General features: G+C 49.0%; 1 protein-coding gene across 3 annotated transcripts; it reads left to right on the forward strand.

The window, feature by feature from the left end:
- Positions 1 to 922: 922 nt before the first annotated feature.
- On the forward strand, positions 923 to 14,961 carry LOC102476918 (transcription factor CP2-like protein 1). Of its 3 annotated transcripts, XM_006155879.3 has the most exons (15): positions 923 to 1,050; positions 1,516 to 1,667; positions 1,791 to 1,864; positions 3,570 to 3,675; positions 3,769 to 3,875; positions 9,239 to 9,391; positions 9,625 to 9,735; positions 10,215 to 10,312; positions 10,525 to 10,579; positions 10,824 to 10,917; positions 11,781 to 11,871; positions 12,556 to 12,644; positions 13,163 to 13,308; positions 13,784 to 13,835; positions 14,702 to 14,961. In XM_006155879.3, exons 1-15 carry the CDS (start codon positions 968 to 970, stop codon positions 14,737 to 14,739), a joined length of 1,449 nt encoding a protein of 482 aa, XP_006155941.1. In that variant the 5' UTR covers positions 923 to 967; the 3' UTR covers positions 14,740 to 14,961. The 3 variants fall into 3 exon arrangements, with proteins under 3 accessions (XP_006155941.1, XP_006155943.1, XP_006155940.1); XM_006155881.3 differs by lacking the exon at positions 13,163 to 13,308; XM_006155878.2 differs by lacking the exons at positions 13,784 to 13,835; positions 14,702 to 14,961 and having other exon boundaries at positions 13,163 to 13,483.
- The last annotated feature ends 4,055 nt before the right edge of the window (positions 14,962 to 19,016 follow it).

The raw sequence follows: 19,016 nt of genomic DNA on the forward strand, positions 1-19,016 counted from the left end.
TCTAGGCAGGTCCCCCAGAATCATGACACTAGGGCCGCATGAGGTCAGTCATAGTTTCAGTCTCTGCTCTCTGCAAGGCCCAGGTTGTTTACACCCGACACAGCAGTGGAGGTTGGGCAGGATGGGCTGTCTGTGTACAGTGACAACAGGCTTGAGTGTGGGGAAAAGCCCCCCAGCAGACCGTATTTGCTCATAAACACCGTGCTTCACATCCCAGGGCAGGGAAGGGGCAGAGACCAGCCCCACCAGAGCTCTTGGACTGTCCTTGAAGGGGGTGCTCCCAGCATACCTCCCCTCTCCACTTGGCCCTCCCCCCCGGGGGGGGATGTTTCCACAACAAGCTGGGCTGTGTTCTGTAAACTCTAGCCCCTACCCAGGAGCCCCCAGCCAGAGGACAGGTGTCCTGCCACCACTGCCCGCACGCCTCTGTGTGTGCGTGTGGTTAGGCAGAGGAGGGAGGACAGTAGGGAGCAAAGGCCTTCCCTGGGTCCATGTGATGCTGTGTGTCCACTCATCCTGTCCCCTAGACTGGACAGGATCCTCCACGGGGCCATGTGGGGACTGGGCCCAGGCACCTCCAGGACTCTGCATGGCTATGGGTCTGGGGCCAGTCTTGGAGCCTGAGGGTGCCCCTCACAGTCCCTGTGCCTCTTGGGGACCAGCAGGGGAGTGGATGTTCACCCCTGTGATTTGTTTTGCTGTACTCTTATCTCCTTTCCAAGCTAAGGATCAGTGGGGAACCTTGGGGACTCCAGCCTTGACCCACCCTCCTCCCTGAAGCCAGGCTGCCCAGCAGGTCCTGACTTTCCTAGAGCCCTGGGTGCTCAGCCAATAAGAAGCCCCAGGCCTGCCCCGCCCTTTTGCAGGTCCCTTCTGTGTATAAAGGCTGGGGCTGTGGGTGGGAGGCACGGCAGGTCCAGCCCACCCTGCCCGAGCAGTCCCACAGGCGCCCTGCTCACTTCCCAGGATGCTGTTCTGGCACAACCAGCCAGAGCACCTGTGGCCCAGTCCTGGGGAACTGTACCCAGGTCCCCCCGGCAGCCTGCTCAGGTAAGGGGCAGATCCCTCTGACCCCCTCCCCAGGAAGACCCAGTCTGAAGTTGGGGCAGATGTGGCAGGGCCGTATGTTTCAAGCCGTGGGGAACAAAGTCTCCACTCTGGGCTCCTTTGGAGGTGGGAAGCAGGCAGGTGTGCTGGGAGCCTCGTGGGTCCTGGAACGTCTAGAAACACCCCATCACCTGCCGTGTGGATGTTTGGTTGCGCACCAGGCGAGCCCTGAGGAGAACAGAAGGTGGCTACTCGGCACAGTAGCCACTAGCCTGGGGGTAGCACTCTTAAGGAGGTCTCCTGGAGGCCTGAGGTGCTGAATGGAGCCCCAGGTCCTGGTGCTGCTGTGTTATCTGCTACCGGAAGCTGTGAGTTCCCTGCAGGGAGGATCCGGCACAGAGAGGCAAGGCCCCTGGGGGGCTGGGATGGACAGGGCAGAAAGCTGCAGAGCCTTGCTCTTCCTGGCAGGGAGCCCCTGCCCTTGTCCTACTTGAAGCAGGAAGAGCTGCCTAGCCTCCCCAGCGCAGCGCCGCCCTGCTCCGGGTTCCAATACGTGCTCTGTGCAGCCACCTCACCGGCTGTAAAGCGGCAGGAAGAGACCCTCACCTACCTGAACCAGGGTACGGGGCCTGGGGAAGGGTGGCTACTGGGCACAAGTTCTGGGAGCTGGTACAAGCTGGGCTGTGGGTGGCAGGTGCCACTCTGCCCTCAGACCAGGGCTCACACATCCCCTGAACTCCCAGGCCAGTCGTATGAGGTGCGGATGATCTGCAACCCCAAGCTGGGAGACGTCACTCAGTGTCCCCGTCTGCTGAAGGTAGGAGCACCCCTCCCCAGAACTGGCAAGAGCTGGTTAGGATAGTCCTTCTGGGCAAGAACCCAACAGCATCACTGTGATGTCCTTGTCAAGCAGAACCTTCTCAAGTCCCTCATTTCATTTGACTCCCACGGCAGCTCAAGCGGTGGGCAGGAGCTGTTGAGGAAGCAGATACAGAGAGGTTAAGTGCTTTCTCAAGGACACAGCCAGTAAATAGGAGAACTGAGTTAGACGTACATTTTCTTTTCTTTCTTTTTCTTTTTTTTTAGGAATTATTTTATTTGGGACCAGCAGTTAGTGTAATGGCTATGTCTCTGGACTCCCATGTAGTCGACTACAGTTCGTGTCCCAGACCTGGTGGCTTAAAACTCACGCCGGGTGTGCGTGCGTGCCCAAGATCCGGAGAGGAGAATGTAGGAGAAGGGATTGTGACATGGCCATCCCCCCGGGGGGTGATTTCTCGCTTTCTGTCTCTCTGTCTCTCCCTGTCTGGCGAGCGCATGTGCCCTATAGCAAAAATCTCTTCAAAAAAAAAAAAAAAAGGAGAAGTATTGTATTTAACTTTATTTATTTTTAATTTGGCCAAAGAGGGACAGAGTGAGAAAGCAAACTTCTAGGTCTGGGATTGAACTGTGGTCGGCCATGTGGGTGTCCAGTGTTCTTAACCACCATGCCACCTGCTGGCCCCCAGAAACACATTTTCACAATGTTATTCACATACCTGAGGTTTTCTCAGAAAGTTCTCTTTAGCCTCTATTCTTTTTTTTTGTTTGTTTTTTAATAATTATTTTATTCCTGCCAGCCCCTCTTTAGCCCCTATTCTATGCCAGAAAATGTTCTATGAGCTAGGGATTGAGAAGTAAAGAGAGCTGCAGTTCTCTCTCTCAAGAGGCTTGCATTCTTTCTTTTTTTCTAAAAGAATTATTTTTATTAACTTATTTATTTATTCATTTTAATTTGACCAGAGAGGGACAGGGCGAGAGAGGGAGATTGAGAGGGAAAGTGAGAAAGCAAGTTGTCAAGTCCAGGACTTGAACTGCGGTCAGCCATGCCAGCGCCCTTAACCACCATGCCACCCGTTGGCCCCAGAGGCTTGCATTCTCTTAAGACACACGAGTAATCTCTCACACGTGGCAATCACAGTGATGTGCACTGCAAAGAAGAGGGTAGAGTGACTAAGGGGGAGAGTAGAAATGCCCCTGTTTCAGACCAGTGGGGGAGCAGCGGTTAAGGCTCTGGCTCGCACACAGCCAACCGCAGTGTGAGTCCTAGACCTAGCAGCTTGAAACTCACGCTGGCTGGATGTGCGTGCGTGCCCAAAATCTTGAGGAGAATGGAGAAGAAGGCATTGTGGAGTGGCCATCCCCTGGGGACGATCTCTCAATTTCTGTCTCTCCATCTTTCTCTGTCTCTCCGGTGAGTGCATACGCCCTGTAACAACAACAACAAAAAACCAAACCTCTCTTCAAAAACAGATAAATAAATAAATAATAAACACCCCCATTTAACAGATTAAAAAACCGAGGCTCAAGGTCTCTAGATTACCTCTCCAATTTCACATCTGGAGAGTGGCCTCTGGCCACAGATGTAGGGATTCTAAGTCCTCACACTTCCAGGAGAGAGGGGCAGGCTGGTCTACCCGGGTGTGGGGACTCGTTCCCAGAGCCCCGGCACCCCGACCTGCAAGCCCACCTTCCTTCCGCAGAGCGTGGTGCGTGTCGTGTTCCACGACCGGCACCTGCAGTACACCGAGCAGCAGCAGCTGGATGGGTGGAGGTGGAGCCGGCCTGGGGACCGGATTCTGGACATCGGTGAGGAGGGAGGGACTAGGGACCCTTCGTGTCCACTGCTGGCTCGGAAGTCCTCGTGGACGGGGAAGGCTGAGCCTGGCTCTGTGCCTGCAGACGTGCCACTGTCTGTGGGAGTGACGGAACCCCAGGTGCTGCCCTCGCAGCTCAACACGGTGGAGTTTCACTGGGACCCGACCAAGAGGACGTCCCTCTTCCTGCAGGTGAGTCTGAGGCTGGGGTTGGGAGGAGGCTGGAGGTCAGGTGGGGGTGGTGGCAGGGTAGGTGGGAAAGGATGGTGAGTTCAGGTGGGGGTAAAGGGATGATAATGATGAGTCACTGCCAGAAAGTGCCTTGAAGAAAAAATACAGATGTTTACCACATCTCAAGATGGGGAAGAACTTGTTAAGCATTAAAACAATGGAATAAACTATGAAACACAAGGCAGAATTTAGTTTCATGAAAAAAATAGTGGTTTGAAATACATAAGCAAAATTGACTTATTCATTAATTGTAGTTGCAAGAGGGTTTGTGCACTCCTGGTGGGAGTTGGGGTGTGGGGGAGATAGCATTCCCAGTGGAGTGTGGTCACGCCACCATCCTTTCTCCTTCATTTCTCAGTCAGGGTTTCGGGCGTACATGCATACGGGCTGGCTTGTTTGCCACGGTGCTGGGGATGGGATTTTCCTGTGGTCGGCTATTTGGGATCCAGCTCCCACATGCACAGTGCTTAATGCTGTTACTGGGCTGGCCCCAGGTGCAAATTTAAAAGGAAACATCAAGGACCAGCCAGTAGTGGGGTGGTTAAGGTGGCTGGATCCTACAGGGCTGACTATGCAGTCTGAACCCTGGGCCTGGCAGCTTGAGAAACACACTGGCTGCATGTGTGTATGTACCCAAAATATTGAGAGAAGCATGGAGGAGAAGGGGTTGCAGCATGGTCATCCCTTCTGGGGACTTCTTTCTCACCTTCCTTCCCTATCTCTGACTCCCCATCTCTCTCTAGTAAGTGTACATGGCCCTATAGCAAATGGAAAAAAAAATCAAATGAAAAAAATACTTGCCACACGTGACATACGTTGCTATACCCCTAGTAGACAGAGTTCTTGTGTATGAATGAGAGAGTAGATGAAGGCACAATAGGCAATTAGGTAAAGGAGATGAGCAGCTTACATGAGAAGGATACAGACTGCCGATAAATACAGACAGTTCAAGTCCAGCCAGAGAAATTCTAATAAACATTAGAACCTGTGGGCCAGCTCCGTGGCCCAGGGGGAATGTGCTGCTTAAAGAAGCCGGATATCCAGGGCCAGCAGGTGGTGTGGTGGCTAAGGCAGCTGGACCCCACGTGACCAACTCTGTGGTTGAATCCTGGACCCAGGGGCTTGAAAAACATGCCAGGTGAAGTGGGCTATTAGTTCTCTCTTTCCCCCTCCCTCTGTCTCACTGGCAAGCACATGTGCACTGTGACCAAAAAAAAAAAAAAAAAAGCCAGATCCTACATGGCAACCACGGTTCAAATTCCCCAGCGTGGTCAGACTGAAACACACTGGGCAGGCACTTGGGCACCCAAGATCTGATGGGTTGGAGGGCTGGAAGGGGAAGGCGGTGTGACCAGACCCAGTGGAGGGTGCTCATTGCTCGCTCGCTCACACATGTGCTCTATCCTGAATAAAAAGAAAAAGAAAATGATGGTATGCGCGGGCCGGGCCCCCGTGGCATAGGTGGCAGTGTGCTGAAATGCCTGCTGGAAGCCGCATGGCCAACTGCAGGCTTGGGAGTCTAGTCAACCTGGCACACATGGGCACTCAAGAGCCTGACAAGTTGGAGGGCTGGGGAAATGTGCGAAGACCCCGCTCAGAGTTCAAGATTGCCTGTCTCTCTCGCGTGTGCATATGGGTTCTCTATCATGAATAAAAATATAAACAAATGAAAAAGATTACATACATATATATATATATATATATATATAAAACCTTCAAAGACTTAAAAAAATAGACCATTATTGGAAAGAGAATCAGATACGCTTTCGTCCTGAGAATGCAAGCTGATTTCACGCAATAGGTAGGATGGCACTTAAACTTGTTAAATTTACAGCCAGCCCTGTGGCCTGGTGGGAGCTGTTTTTTTTTTTTTTTAATAATTTTTTACTTAATTTTTATTTATTAATTCATTTATTTTTATTTTGACCAGAAAGAGACACAGAAAGAAAGGGTGAGAAAGCAAGCCACCAGGTCCGGGACTCAAACCATGATCAGCCATGTGGGAGTGTCCAGCGCCTAAACCACCATGACTCCTGCTGGTCCTCGGAGGTGGTTTTGATATGGTCAACTGTATAGCTCAAGTTCCAGCTCTGGTGGCTTAGAAGGCTTGCCGGGTGCATGTGGGTGCAAAACCTTGATGGGATAGAGAAACAGAGGAAAGAGAACTGCAGTATGACTACGCACCAGTGGGGAAATGGTTTCTCTCTCTTTCTGGGGAGTTTATGTGCCCTCTAGCAATTAATAAAAAATAAAAGAAGGTTGACTTTTTTCTTCTTTCAGTGTTTTTGTAGTGCATGCACTCACCAGAGAGAGGCAGGGAGAGAGAGAGGGAAAGTGAGAAAGCACCCTTCAGGGGGGTGGCCAAGCGACAACCCATTTTCCTCCATTCTCCTCTCTGGATTTTGGCCATGCACACATGCCCGGTGTTTCTCAAGCCTCTGGGTCTAGGACTCAAACCACTTAGTCAGCCATGTGAGATCCAGTTGTCTTAATCACCACACCACTGACTGGTCCAGACTTTAAATAAATGATAATACAAGCATACAATGAAAATTACATAGCCATTAAAATGTCATCTCTGAAAAATATTTTCGCAAGGAAAACTGCTTTCTTGTAAGAAAAGGTAGATTATGGGGGCCAGCAGTTAGCGTAATGGCTATGTCACTGGACTCCCATGTAGTCGACCGCGATTCGATTCCCATACCCAATGGCTTAAACTCACACTGGGCACATGTGTGTGTGCCCAAGATCCCGAGAGGAGAATGGAGAAGGGATTGCGGGATGGCCACCCCTCTGGGGAGTGATTTCTTTCTGTCTCTTGTCTTTCTGGCAAGCACATGCGCCCGATAGCAAAAAACCTCTATAGCAAAAAACATCCCAAAAAAAAAAAAAAAAAAAGCCAGCAGATTATGAACTTGAATTTAAATTTTGATTACCATTTTGTATGTATGTATATATATACATATATATGTGTATATATGTGTGTGTATATGTATATGTATGTGTGTGCATGTATATATATGAGATTTCTGCCTTAGGGCATGTGCACTCACCAAAGAGACAGAGACAGTGAGAGAGAAAGTGAGAAATCACCCCCCAGGGGCAATGGCCATGCTGCAATCCTTCTCCTCCATTCTCCTTCTGGGATCTTGGGCACACACACACACGCGCACGCGCACTCACTTGGCTTGAGTTCAAGCCACCAGGTCCGGGACTCAAACCATGGTCAGCCATATGGGAGTCTAGCGACATAACCACTATGACATAACCACTGCTGCTGGCTCCTGTCCATATTTTTCTATTGCTCAGAGAAGGTAGGAAGAAACACCACTTGCACGCTAACAGTAGTTCTCTCCGATTAGTGGGGAGATGGGACACCCCTGCATTTTTACCTTTTCAGTGTTCTTCACTCTTTCTACACTGAATACATTTCTCTTCATAATTGAATAATACAGGCCCATAGTTCTTATTTTTTAGAGCTCACCCTGGTCTAGGCACCTGGACTAGGACTTGGGCAGATGTGATACAATCCCAGTTCTACCACTTCCTAGCGTAGGCCATGTCTAGGGCCCATAATCCCTGCAAACTTTAGCATCCTCATTGTTAAATTTGGCCCTTTAACTGTTCTTCATAGGATTGTAGGAGGGCTGCAGGAGGAAGCCCAAGGTGTGAATGAAGACTTTGTTTGCCCTTAGTCTTCCAGGCAGAAGAGACCACAGGCTGTATGAAATGGTGGGCCAGGAAGACTTCCTGGAGGAGATTGACAGAATTAACAAATAAAATATAGGACTCTCACTTAAGTTGGAGTTTTAGATAAATAATTTTTTAGTGTAAGTACGTCCCATGCAATACTTGGGCTATACTTACGTTAAAATTTATTTATTGTGTGGGGCCAGGAGGTAGCTTGGTGATTGGGGCCCTGGATTCCCACATGATTGACTGCAGTTCAAGTCCTGGACCTGGCGGCTTGGAAAAATCACAGCAAGGGGGCCAGCAGGCGGCACAGTGGCTAAGGAGCTGGACATTCCCATATGGCCAACCATGGTTCAAGTCCTAGACCTGGTGGCTTGCTTTCTCACTTTCTCTGTCTTTTTCTGGTCAAATTAAAATAAATGAATGAATAAATATATTAAATAAATAATTCTTTAAAAAAGAAAAGAAAAGAAAATCATAGCAAATAAGGGACCACAGGTAGCATGGTGGTTAAGGGTGCTGGACTTCCACATGGTTGACCTCGGTTCAAGTCCCAGACCTGGTGGCTTGCTTTCTCACTTTCCCTCTCTCTCTCTCTTTCTTTCACTCTGTCCCTCACTGGTCAAATTAAAAATATGTTAAAAAAAAAGTTCAATACAATAATTTTTAAAAATGTAGATGTGAATTCTTTAAAAAAAATTATTTGTTGGGGACCAGCAGGTGGTGTGGTGATTGAGGCGCTGGACTCCCAAATGGCCAACCATGGTTCTAATCTTGGACCTGATGGCTTGTTTTCTCCCTTTTTCTCTTTCTCTCTGTCTCTCTCTGGTGAATTGAAAAAAAAAAAAAAGTAAAATTAAATAATTCTTAAAAAATTTTGTTGTGTATGTGAAATTCAAATTTAATTAGGCATATTATACACACACGTGTGTGTATAAATATATATATTATATATATAATTTTTTTTTTTTTTGGTAGAGGTTTTTGCCTTAGGGTATATCTGCTTGCCAGGGAGAGAGAGACACACACAGTGACAGGGAAAGTGAAAAATTACCCCTCAGGGGAGATGGCCACACCACAGTCCCTTCTCCATTCTCCTCTTGGGATCTTGAGTATACCCGCACACACACATGCACATGCACCTGGTGTGAGTTTCAAGCCACTGGATCCGGGACTCAAACCGCAGTCAGCCATGTGGGAGTCCAGCAATGTAACTGCTATGCCATCTGCTGGCCCCAAATTGGGCATATTTTATTTTATCTGGTCACTCTATACTTTCAGAGGCTGTCTTGGCTCAGGTGTAAGTAGGGCAAGCATTTGGGAAGAGGCCTCGCGAGAGAACATCCAGGTGTGCTGGGGTCCTGATTAGGCTTGGTGGGTGGGCCAGAGGGAGAGAAGCTGCAGCTGGGCTTGACTTGACTCTTTAAGGCAGTCAAATGCCAGGGTTGGGAACTTTGCTTCTTATCTCATAGCCATGGGGAGGCTTTAAGAGTAGACCTGACTGGGAATGGCAAGTTGCCGTCGTGTCTGACAGGTGACAGCTGTGGAACAAGAGGTTTTGGGTGGAATCCCTCGAACGTGAGCGGCACTTGCAGTCAGCCTGCTTTGTCTTTGCTTCTTCTCCATCCCAGGTTCACTGCATCAGCACTGAGTTCACACTTCGGAAGAAAGGTGGAGAGAAAGGCGTCCCCTTTCGCCTCCAGGTAGATACCTTCAAACCCAGTGACAAGGGGCTTCCACCCGAGCATCTGCATTCCGCCGGCTGCCTCATCAAGGTGTTCAAGGTACAGGTAGCACTGGGGGCCCTTTCCTCCCTGCCAGGCCTTAGCCCTGTCTTGCTGGTGTGTGGATTCTGGCCCTGCTCGGCTGTAACACTCTCAGCCTGCTGTGCCGTCTTTTCTGCGCATAGAAGCGTGGGGCTTGTGCTCTTTCTTGGAACCCATCCATCAGAGCCTCCTAAAGGGAGGTGGGAAAGTGAAGAAGGGGCCTCTGAGCCTTTCCTGTCACCCCCTTGTAGCCTAAAGGAGCTGACCGGAAGCTGAAAACTGACCGGGAGAAGATCGAGAAGCAACCCCTGCATGAGAGAGAGAAGTATCAGATGGCCTGTGAGAGCACAGTCTTCTCAGAGGTAGGGGTGTGTATGACGGAAGGGGGGCTGCACAGGAGCGGGAGGGGGAGGTCTGGAGAACAGGCCTCACTGCACAGATGGGGAAATCAGTACAGCACCCAGTGATTCCACTCATTTCCTGCAGAGAATGGCCTCTACCCTGTCTGTTGCTCAAAGCTTCTAAGAGCTGTTGCCTTCCAGGCTACCTCTCTTGTGCCATGCTGTGGCCGCCACCTCACTCCTGAGGGCACTGCGCCTCCTGCCTGGGGCACCTCCCTTCCTGCTGCTGCTTCTCCAGGCTGGCTCCTCTAGGGAGCCTTCCCCAACTCCCCAGACCTGCCCGCTAGTGTAGACCTTCCTTCATGCAGAGACTCCATCTGCCTGTCAAGCCCTAGGCTGGCCGGCCATCAGCTCTCGGTAGACAGATGGAGGGAGGTGAGCGGCCAGCCATCACCGCCCTCGGGGTGTCCAGGCTGACCTTGCCGCTTGTTTGTGCACAGTGCTCGCCGTGGCCAGAGCCCACTGCAGGACCCCACCCGCCTCTCAGCCCTCTTGCTCTGACCTCCCCCCATGCCTGCAAGCTCCTGTCCCCAGAGAGGTGAGGAGGGATGGGCCCCTTCTGTTGGCCTTTTGGGGTGGAGGTCCTGAGCCCCGGCACTGGGAAGACGACAGGGTGGAAGGTGCCACTGAAGGTTGGCTAGAATGCGTGGGGTAAGGGGAGCGTGGGCCAGCTCTGGATCCTAGGGAGCCGGGGTGGGGAGACTGGCTGCACTGCTCCGCAGACGCCAGAACCTCTGCTCCTCCTTATAGGCTCTGTTCTTCACCACCATTCGCTTTGGACACCTTGGGGTGCAGCCCAGCAGAGGTGAGTCTTTCTGGCTTCCAAATACTGTTGCGAAGCTCGCTGTGGCTTCCTCTCCCCAGAATAGGGCGGCTTTGCCCCCTGGTGGCAAGATGTAGCACGGCCACAGATTGGACCTCTCCTGCTAGGACTGAGCAGTAGTTGCCTCTTAGACGTGGGAGGGCTCCAGGGAGGAACTGTTTCCTGGCCCCCTTATCTAGGTCCATGGGCCCATAGTATTACCTGGACCACCCTCTTTACACCTCAGGATCTGAGCCCTGGAGCCTCCATCTCAGAGACACAGCAGTGGCTGCACCGGCACCGGTTCTCCAGCTACTGTCGGATACTGGCCAACTTCACTGGTGAGGCTGGCATCTGGCAGGGATCACCCTGGAAGGCCTGTGGGGAGACAGGCAGGCAAGAAACCTGTCTCTACTGCAGCTTCACCTACCCTTCACTGAGGACGGTTACCTGACACTGGGCTAGGCCTTTTTCTCCTGTATTAAAAGGAAGAAATCAAACTGCCAGGTCCGGGACTCAAACCATGGTCAGCCATTGGGAGTCCAGCTGCCTTAACCACCATGCCACAGGCTGGGACCATAACCTTTTTTTTTGACGTAGCCATTAAGCTAACTGCTGGTTCCCTGCTTTTTATGTTTTTAAAAATTGTTTTTCAGGGAGCATAATCTTTTAATTTTGATTAATCCAATTATTCAACTGTTTCTTTCATGGTCAGTAATTTCTATTTCTGTCTAAGAATACTTTTTTTGAGAAGTTTTTGCTATAGAGTACGTGCACTTGCCAGAAAGACAGAGACAAAGAGACAGAAAGCGAGAAATCACCCCCCAGGGAGGATGGCCACACTGCAATCCCTTTTCCTCCATTCTCCTCTTGGGATCTTGGACACACACGCACATGCACCTGGTGTGAGTTTAAGCTGCCAGGTCTGGGACTCAAACTGCGGTCGACTACGTGGGAGTCCAGCGACATAGCCATTACGCTAACTGCTGCCCCCCTGGCCCTATACTACTTCTTGAGAGGGCTTAGAAAAGTTGAGTAACTTGCCCAAGGACACACAGCTAGCAAGTGGCAGAACTGGGATTTGAATCCAAGTCTGACTCCCATCTGGGCACACCACGGCTGTATACAGACCAATGGATTGTGTCCCTTGACTCCTCTCTTGGTCCCAGGCCTCCCTCTAACCTGGCCCTGTGTGACTCTGCAGGCACTGATCTGCTGAAGCTTAATCGCCAGGACCTTATCCAGATCTGTGGGGCTGCTGATGGGATCCGCCTTTTCAATACTCTTAGAGCCAGGTACCAGGCACTGCCAACCAGGGTCCCCTTCCCATGGTAGTTGTCCTAACTTAGCCTAGTAGGTGTGTTTCTAAGACTGTTTGAGCAAGAAGGCGCTTAGTCCCACTATTTTTATTTATTTATTTTTTAGGTTTTTGCTATAGGTCCCTATGCTTGCTGGGGAGAGGCAGAGACAGAGAGGGAAAATGAGAAATCACTCCCCAGGGGAGATGGCCACACCACAATCCCTTCTCCTCCGTTCTCCTCTTGGGATTTTAGGCACACACACATGCGGGCACGTGCACTGGTGTGATTTTTCAAGCCACTGGTCCAGACTCGAACCACGGGGTGGTCTAGTGCTTTAATCTCCGTACCACTTGCTCTCCCCATGCCATTTTTACAGAGATTACAACTCAGGCCTAATGACAGTGTCCAGCCTGAGGTCACATAGCACAGCTAGTAGGGCTGGGCTGAAAAGTAGGCTCCTGCCTTTTTTGTGGACATCCCACCCACATCAGTTCTGGGCCAGGCATGGGGTTTTCTCACCTCTTCTCCCCGCAAGGTCTATCATTTAAGTGCCTAAGAATTGCTTAGTGACCTTTCTCCCTAAGATCTAGGAGGCAAGGTCTCTCCAGGGATGAGGGACTAGGGGATCAGCTGAGTGGGCCGAGGTTCAAAGGGCTGACAGACTGTTTCTTGGCCCAGGCCAATCCGCCACAGGCTGACTCTGTACGTGGCTCAGGAGGCCTCCAGACAAGAGAGCGAGCTTCCTGAGAACCCCAACTCCAACTCAGGTGAAGTACTGGCCTCTTTCCAGAAGACAAGAAATGCAGGTGTTGGCTACATGAAATCTTGTCTGGCCTGGGGCGAGGATGATGGCCCATCATTCCTGGGACCCAAGATGCCCTCCTTGGCATTTGCCTTCCTTCCTATGACCAGATCACAGTCTATTCCTCCAGGATATCTCCTTGGGTTTATTCCACAATGTCCTATTCCTCTGTCCACATCTGATTTCGGCACTCTATTAGTATGTGTTAGAGCATTATAATTTTGTTATTGTACTTGGGTTTCACTCACTCATATGTAGGTGTCTTACCTCTTTAAACTGGGGCCTCCCAAAGGTGAAGAATGAAGTTAAGTAGATTATACACTTTTTTCCTTCTTTACTTCTCCCCTACCCCATGAAGTTGCTACCCTGACCCCTGCTCACTCCAGGCATGACCATCCCTTTGGCTTCCCTGGTTCCCTCTGGGCTGATCTCTGGGCCCCTTCCCCACACTGACCCCTGCCTCTATGCTGCCCATACTCCCAGGCTTTTATCAAGAGATCTCTCTAGATGAACTCAGTGCTGTAGAGCTGATGGGGAAACTTGCTGAGCTCCTGGCCCTTCCAACCGATCAGATCCATCGCCTTTTCCACCAGGGCCCTGGGGGCATCCTCATTCTCCTCAGTGACCAGGTAAAAGGGCAGTACACTGCCACATGCCCCCTCAAGGGCTTGACTTCTTCATCCTTGGATACAGCTTCTTTCCCCCCATTTGGCTTATTCTGTTTGGCTCAGAAAACAACATTGTGGGGTCGGCAGGTGGCATGGTGAAGGGTGTTAGACTCCCACATGGCCTACCACAGTTTGATTACCCACCCTCTCTGGTCAAATTAAAATAAATATTAAATAAAATTATTCTTTTTAGAAAAAAGAATTATTTTACTTATTGTCATTATTTATTTTTTTTATTTTATTGAAGTTGACCAGAGACAGAGAGATGGAAAGCGAGAAAGCAAATCACCAGGTCCAGGACCTCAACTATGGTCAGCCATGTGGGAGTCCAGTCACCCTAACCACCGCACCACCTGCCGGCCCCAATAAAACAATTCTTAAAAAAAAATTAAAAAAACAAAACAGCATTGTGTTTGTGACTCGTCCGCCCTTACAGATGGTCCAGAATCTTAAGGATGAATCGTACTTTGTGGCCGTGGTGAAGAAAGGTATTTTTAAAAATTATTTTATTTTGTGTATTCATTCATCTTACTTTAATTTGATCAGAGAGAAACAGCGAAAGTGAGAAAGCAAGCCGCTGGGTCCAGGACTCAAACCATGGTCAGTCACGTGGGCATGTCTAGCACCTTAATTAGCATGCCACTTGCTGGTCCCCCAAGAAAAGTATGGTTTTAGGAGGAAAGGAGTACATCTGGCTGGACCTAAGACTGTTTAATAGTCTCAAAGGGAGAATGGAGGGGAAGGGAAAGCAGGGTGACCATCTCTCTCTGGGAAGATGCTTTCTCACTCTCCCTGTTAGTCTCCTCAATGGCATTAGAAGGTTCTTTGAAGGTGTGTGAGGTGAGGAGCTATGTCCCAATGAAGTGGTAAACATCTGCTGGATGCTAGCTTTGTCTTACACAACTCAGACTTTAGACCCAACTGTGGTGATGCAAACAGAAGGAACCACTGCATGATGGCTGGGGCTGCACGAGAGGCCCTGGTTTATTTCCCAGCCCAACCTAAACAGGCCAGGCCTGGTGATGTGCACCTTTGGTCCTGGTTGGCTGGGGCAAAAGGAACATGACATGGCGAACCTCTTATTAAAAAAAATACTCTCTCATAAACCTAAACTTGTTTTTGTCTTCACCCCAATCACACAAGGCCAACGGGCATGTGCTTGCTGGACAGCCAACACCTGGCACAGAGTGCCTCTGAGCAGTCTGCCTTCTACCCTCCTGACCAGCCTGGCCCAGTCCATGGGGAGGCTCGAGGAGGATATGAAATGGGTTGGAAGAACGTTTGGGTGTGGTGGATGTACTGCAGGCTGCTTGGCGATCACCTCATCCCAGTGGTGCCTGCTCTATGCTTTCAGTGCAGAATCCAGATGGCTACTACTTGGTTCTGACCTAGGCCCAGGAGGGCTCTGCTGAAAAGAACACGGACACCAGCCTGTTTCTGTGCTCGCCAGGACCTTATGAACACCCTCAGCTGACTCACTGGGTTCCAGCTGAAGAACCAAACCATCCTGTGTCTCACCCCTGGGGAGGAAGCAAGGACACTCCAGTCTCATTTTTCTCTCTGCCCAGCAGCAATGGCTGTTAGAGGCCTGGAAACAGCTTCCTCTGCCCACTCTTTTAGTTAGCCAAGCCTGAGGCAAACCCCCTCAAAACAACTGGACTATGGATAAACTTTTGCCACAAGCAGGGGTGGCTGCTAAATGCTGTTATTAATTCACGTTTAAATTTTACTCACCTTCCCTTTTTAAAAAACATTTAAATTAAAGGTTAATTTTAAAAAGGTGTATTATATATATTTGTGTATAATATATATTGCATATATATATATTTAATGTACATTCAATGTTCAATTTTCTTTTTTTAAATAAAGTTTTGCTATAGGGCACGTGTGCTTGCTGGAGACATAGCTAGAAAGCAAGAAATCACCCCCCAGGGAAGATGGCCATGCTGCGATCCCTTCTCCTCCATTCTCCTTTTGGGATTTTGGGCATGCACGCACATGCACCTGGTATAAGTTTTATTTATTAAGTATTCATTCATTTTAATTTGACCAGAGAGACACAGAGAGAAAGAGAGAGGGAAGGAAAGTGAGAAAGTAAGTCACCAGATTTGGGACTCGAACCGTGGTCAGCCATATGGGAGTGTCCAGCACCTTAACCATCAAGCCACTTGCTAATCCCCGTAAGTTTTAAGCTGCTAAGTCTGGGACTCGAACCACAGTTGATTATGTGGTAGTCCAGCACGGTAACCATTATACCATCTGCTGGTGCCCAATGTTCTTGGTATTATGGTTCCCAAGGGAAAATGCTCTCTCCTTAATCTATAAACTAGGGCAAACAACAGGGCCTAGGACCAGGAAATAAATAACCCTGGCTAGATTTTATTTTCAATTAGTTTGGGCAAATACTAATTACAGTAAAGCTATAAGACTATCAATGTTCAAATTATTGTGCCTATTTAAAACTTTAGTTTTGGGCCAGCCAGGGGTGGTAGTGGCTAAGGCATCTGGATCCCACATGGCCAACTGCAGTTTGAATCCTGGACTCAAGAAGCTTGAAAAACACAATGTGGGGGGGCTGGCAGATGGCATGGTAGTTAGGGGCAATAGACTCCCACATGGCCGACCAGGATTCGAGTCCCGGATCTAGTGGCTTGCTTTTCACTTATTTTCTCTCTCTCTCTCTCTCTGTCCTTCACTGGTCAAATCGGAATGAGTAAAGCCATAAAGTTAAAGTAATTTAAAAAAAAAGAACAACACAATGGGTTGGGACCAGCAGATGGCATCATGCTTACCTTGCTGGACTCCCACATGGCTGACTGTGGTTTGAGTCCTGGACCTGTAGCTTAAAACTCACGCTAAATGCATGCGTTTGTGTGCATACCCAAAATCCCGAGAGGAAAATGAAGGGGATGACGTGGCCACCACCCTGCCAGGGGATGATTTCTTGCTTTCTATCTCTCTGGTGAGTACATGCACCCTATAACAAAAATCTCTTTTGGGACCAGTGGTAGGCATAATGGTTATGTTGATGGATTCACATGTAGTCAGCTGTGGTTCGAGTCCTGGACCGGGAGGCTTAAACTCACGCCAGGCACATATGTGTGTGTGTGCCCAAGATCAGAGAGGAAAATAGAGAAGTGATTGTGGCATGGCCATCCCCCTAGGAGTGATTTCTTGCTTTCCGTCTCTCTTTCTGATGAGCACATGTGCCCTACAGCACAAACCTCTCAAAAAAAAAAAAAAAACTCTCTCTAAAAAGAAATACACTATCAGTGTGTGTGCATGTGCACCCAAATTAGCAAAAAGAGAATGAAGGGAAAGGGAATGTGGCATGGCCAGTCCCTGGGGTGTAGGGGGTGCTTTCTCACTTTCCCCTCTCTGTCTCTAATAAGCACACACACCTTATGACATTTTTCTTGGGAAAAAAACTTTAGTTTTATTAGAGGTTTTCGAGAATATCTCCTAGCACCTGTGGCTTTGAAGTTTTTTCAATTTAAAAAATACAGCTCAGGGCCATGTGGCACGGTGGTTAAGGTGGCGGGATCCTACACTACTGACTGCACTGTTCAAGTCACAGACCCAGAAGCCTGAAAAACACACTGGGCTTATGTGCAGGCATGCCCAAAATCCCAAGAGCAGAACGCAAGAAAAGGAACTGCAGTGTGGCAATTTCCCCCATGGGGTGGTTTCTCACTTTCTCTCTCTCTAGCGAGCACACACACATCCTATAGCAAACTAAAAGACAAACAAAAACATGTAACTGAATTTATTAATGTCTTTCCTCCCCCCAGTTCCTAACAAATCTTTCCTGGGCCAGCCCCATGGCTTGTTGGTTAAGGGAGCTGGATTCCACACAGTCAACCATTCAGTTTGAGTCTGGCCTCCAGTTGCTTGGAAACAAAACAAAACAAAACAGAAACAACCAAACACCAAATGCACGTGTATGCACTCAAAAGTTCAACAGTATAGAGAAATGGAGGAGAAAGAATTGGTGTGACCACGGTACTTTTCCCCTTTCCCTCTCTGTGGTGAATACAACATGCCCTTTGGCAAGTTAAAAACAATCCAAAAAGTCCTAATATCTCCACACATGAAACCTTGCCTGGTGTTATTTGATTTTTTTTGAGAGATTTTTGCTATAGGGTGTGTGCTCTCGCCAGAGAGAGACAGACAGAAAGCGAGAAATCAGCCCCCAAGAGGGATGGTGACACCATAATCCTTTCTCCATTCTCCTCTTGGGATCTTGGGCACACACGCACACATCCTCAGTGTGTTTTAAGTCACCAGGCCCAGGACTTGAACCGTGGTCAACTACATGGGAGTCCAGCAATATAACTATTATGCCATCTGCTGGTCCTAATTGGTGTTTTTCAAGCTGCCCATGCTGGGATTTGAACCACAGTAGGCCATGTGGGATCTGACTCTCTTAACCACTAAGCTATGGGGCCAGCCCTTAAATTTTAAAATTTCTTCAATGAACAAGAAAGACACAGAAGGGTCAGTGGATTTTGTAGTGGTTAAGGCACTGGACTCCCACATGGTCAACCGTGATTCAAGCTCCAGACCCAGCAGCTCGAAAATCATGCTTGGGCGCATGTGCTTGCATGCCCAAAATCTCAAGAAGAATGGAAAAGAGATTGCAGCATGGCCATTCCCTCTAGGGGGTGATTTCTTACCCCCTACCCCCAACTGTCTGTCTCTGTTAGTGCACATGCCCTATGGCAATAACCTAAGGGGAGGCGGGGAGACAAAAGAAGAGAAACACAGACAACACTCCCAGCAGAATCTTGAAACTGCAGCACAGTCCCCAGATTTTGCCAGTCCTGGATGTGGGCAACTGTGTGCCCCGCGAATTCAGAGAAGTCTCTGAACTTTAACAAAGAATCCTCCTATGTGGGACTGTCTCACAGAATGTTGCATTTTACTACTGTGTCACTGGACCCCATGATTTTTTTTTTAACTTTTTTTTTTTAAGAATTCTTTTAACTTTATTTTTAATTTGATCAGAGAGGAACAGAGCAAGAGAGAGAGAGAGAAAGTGAGAAAGCAAACCGCCAGGTCCAGGACTCTACCGTGGCTAGCCATGTGGGAGTCCAGCATACTTAACCGCCAAACCACCTGCTGGCCCGCAACTCCATGATTTTATTATTTTTTTTAAAGTTTATTTCAGGAGATAGACAGGTACCCAACAAGATTCCTACACCACATCCACCCCAGCCTCAGGGTAGCATGTACCACGGGCATATGTGTACACGGCCCTGGGCTGTAATCTTAATGTTTTTTCTCATCTCCTTTCTCTACAAGTTTTATTATGAAAATGCTCAAAAATAAAAATCCTCAAAAATAAAGTGAAAATCCATATGCACACAGAAGATGTGCACAACTATTGAAAGTACTGTGTACTTGGGCTGTTAGTGGCACAGTGGTGAGACTCTGCTCAGGTGAAGCTGGACCTGTATGGAAGACCATCAGTTCAGTTCTCTTCCTACTCAGCCGGATCACAGTGGGATCATAGCGGGAGACCTTTGTCTTTCCTCCTCTTACGAGATAGGGCCGCCAGGTGGCATGGTGGTTAGGGGTGCTGGACTCCCACATGTCTGACCATGGTTCATGTCCCCGACCTTCTTGCTTTCTCTCTGTGTGTGTGTGTGTGTTTTGTTTTCATCACC

Source organism: Tupaia chinensis, unplaced genomic scaffold (assembly GCF_000334495.1).
Source record: "Tupaia chinensis unplaced genomic scaffold, TupChi_1.0 Scaffold000477_1, whole genome shotgun sequence".
In the NCBI taxonomy this organism is placed as follows: Eukaryota; Metazoa; Chordata; class Mammalia; order Scandentia; family Tupaiidae; genus Tupaia; species Tupaia belangeri.

Excerpts from the sequence above, each read along its gene's own strand:
- LOC102476918 (XM_006155878.2), top strand. The coding sequence starts at position 968 with ATGCTGTTCTGGCACAACCAGCCAGAGCACCTGTGGCCCAGTCCTGGG. Across the intron at positions 1,051-1,515 it reads CCCCCCGGCAGCCTGCTCAG|GGAGCCCCTGCCCTTGTCCT; the intron begins GTAAGGGGCAGA and ends TCTTCCTGGCAG. Across the intron at positions 12,645-13,162 it reads GAACCCCAACTCCAACTCAG|GCTTTTATCAAGAGATCTCT; the intron begins GTGAAGTACTGG and ends CCATACTCCCAG.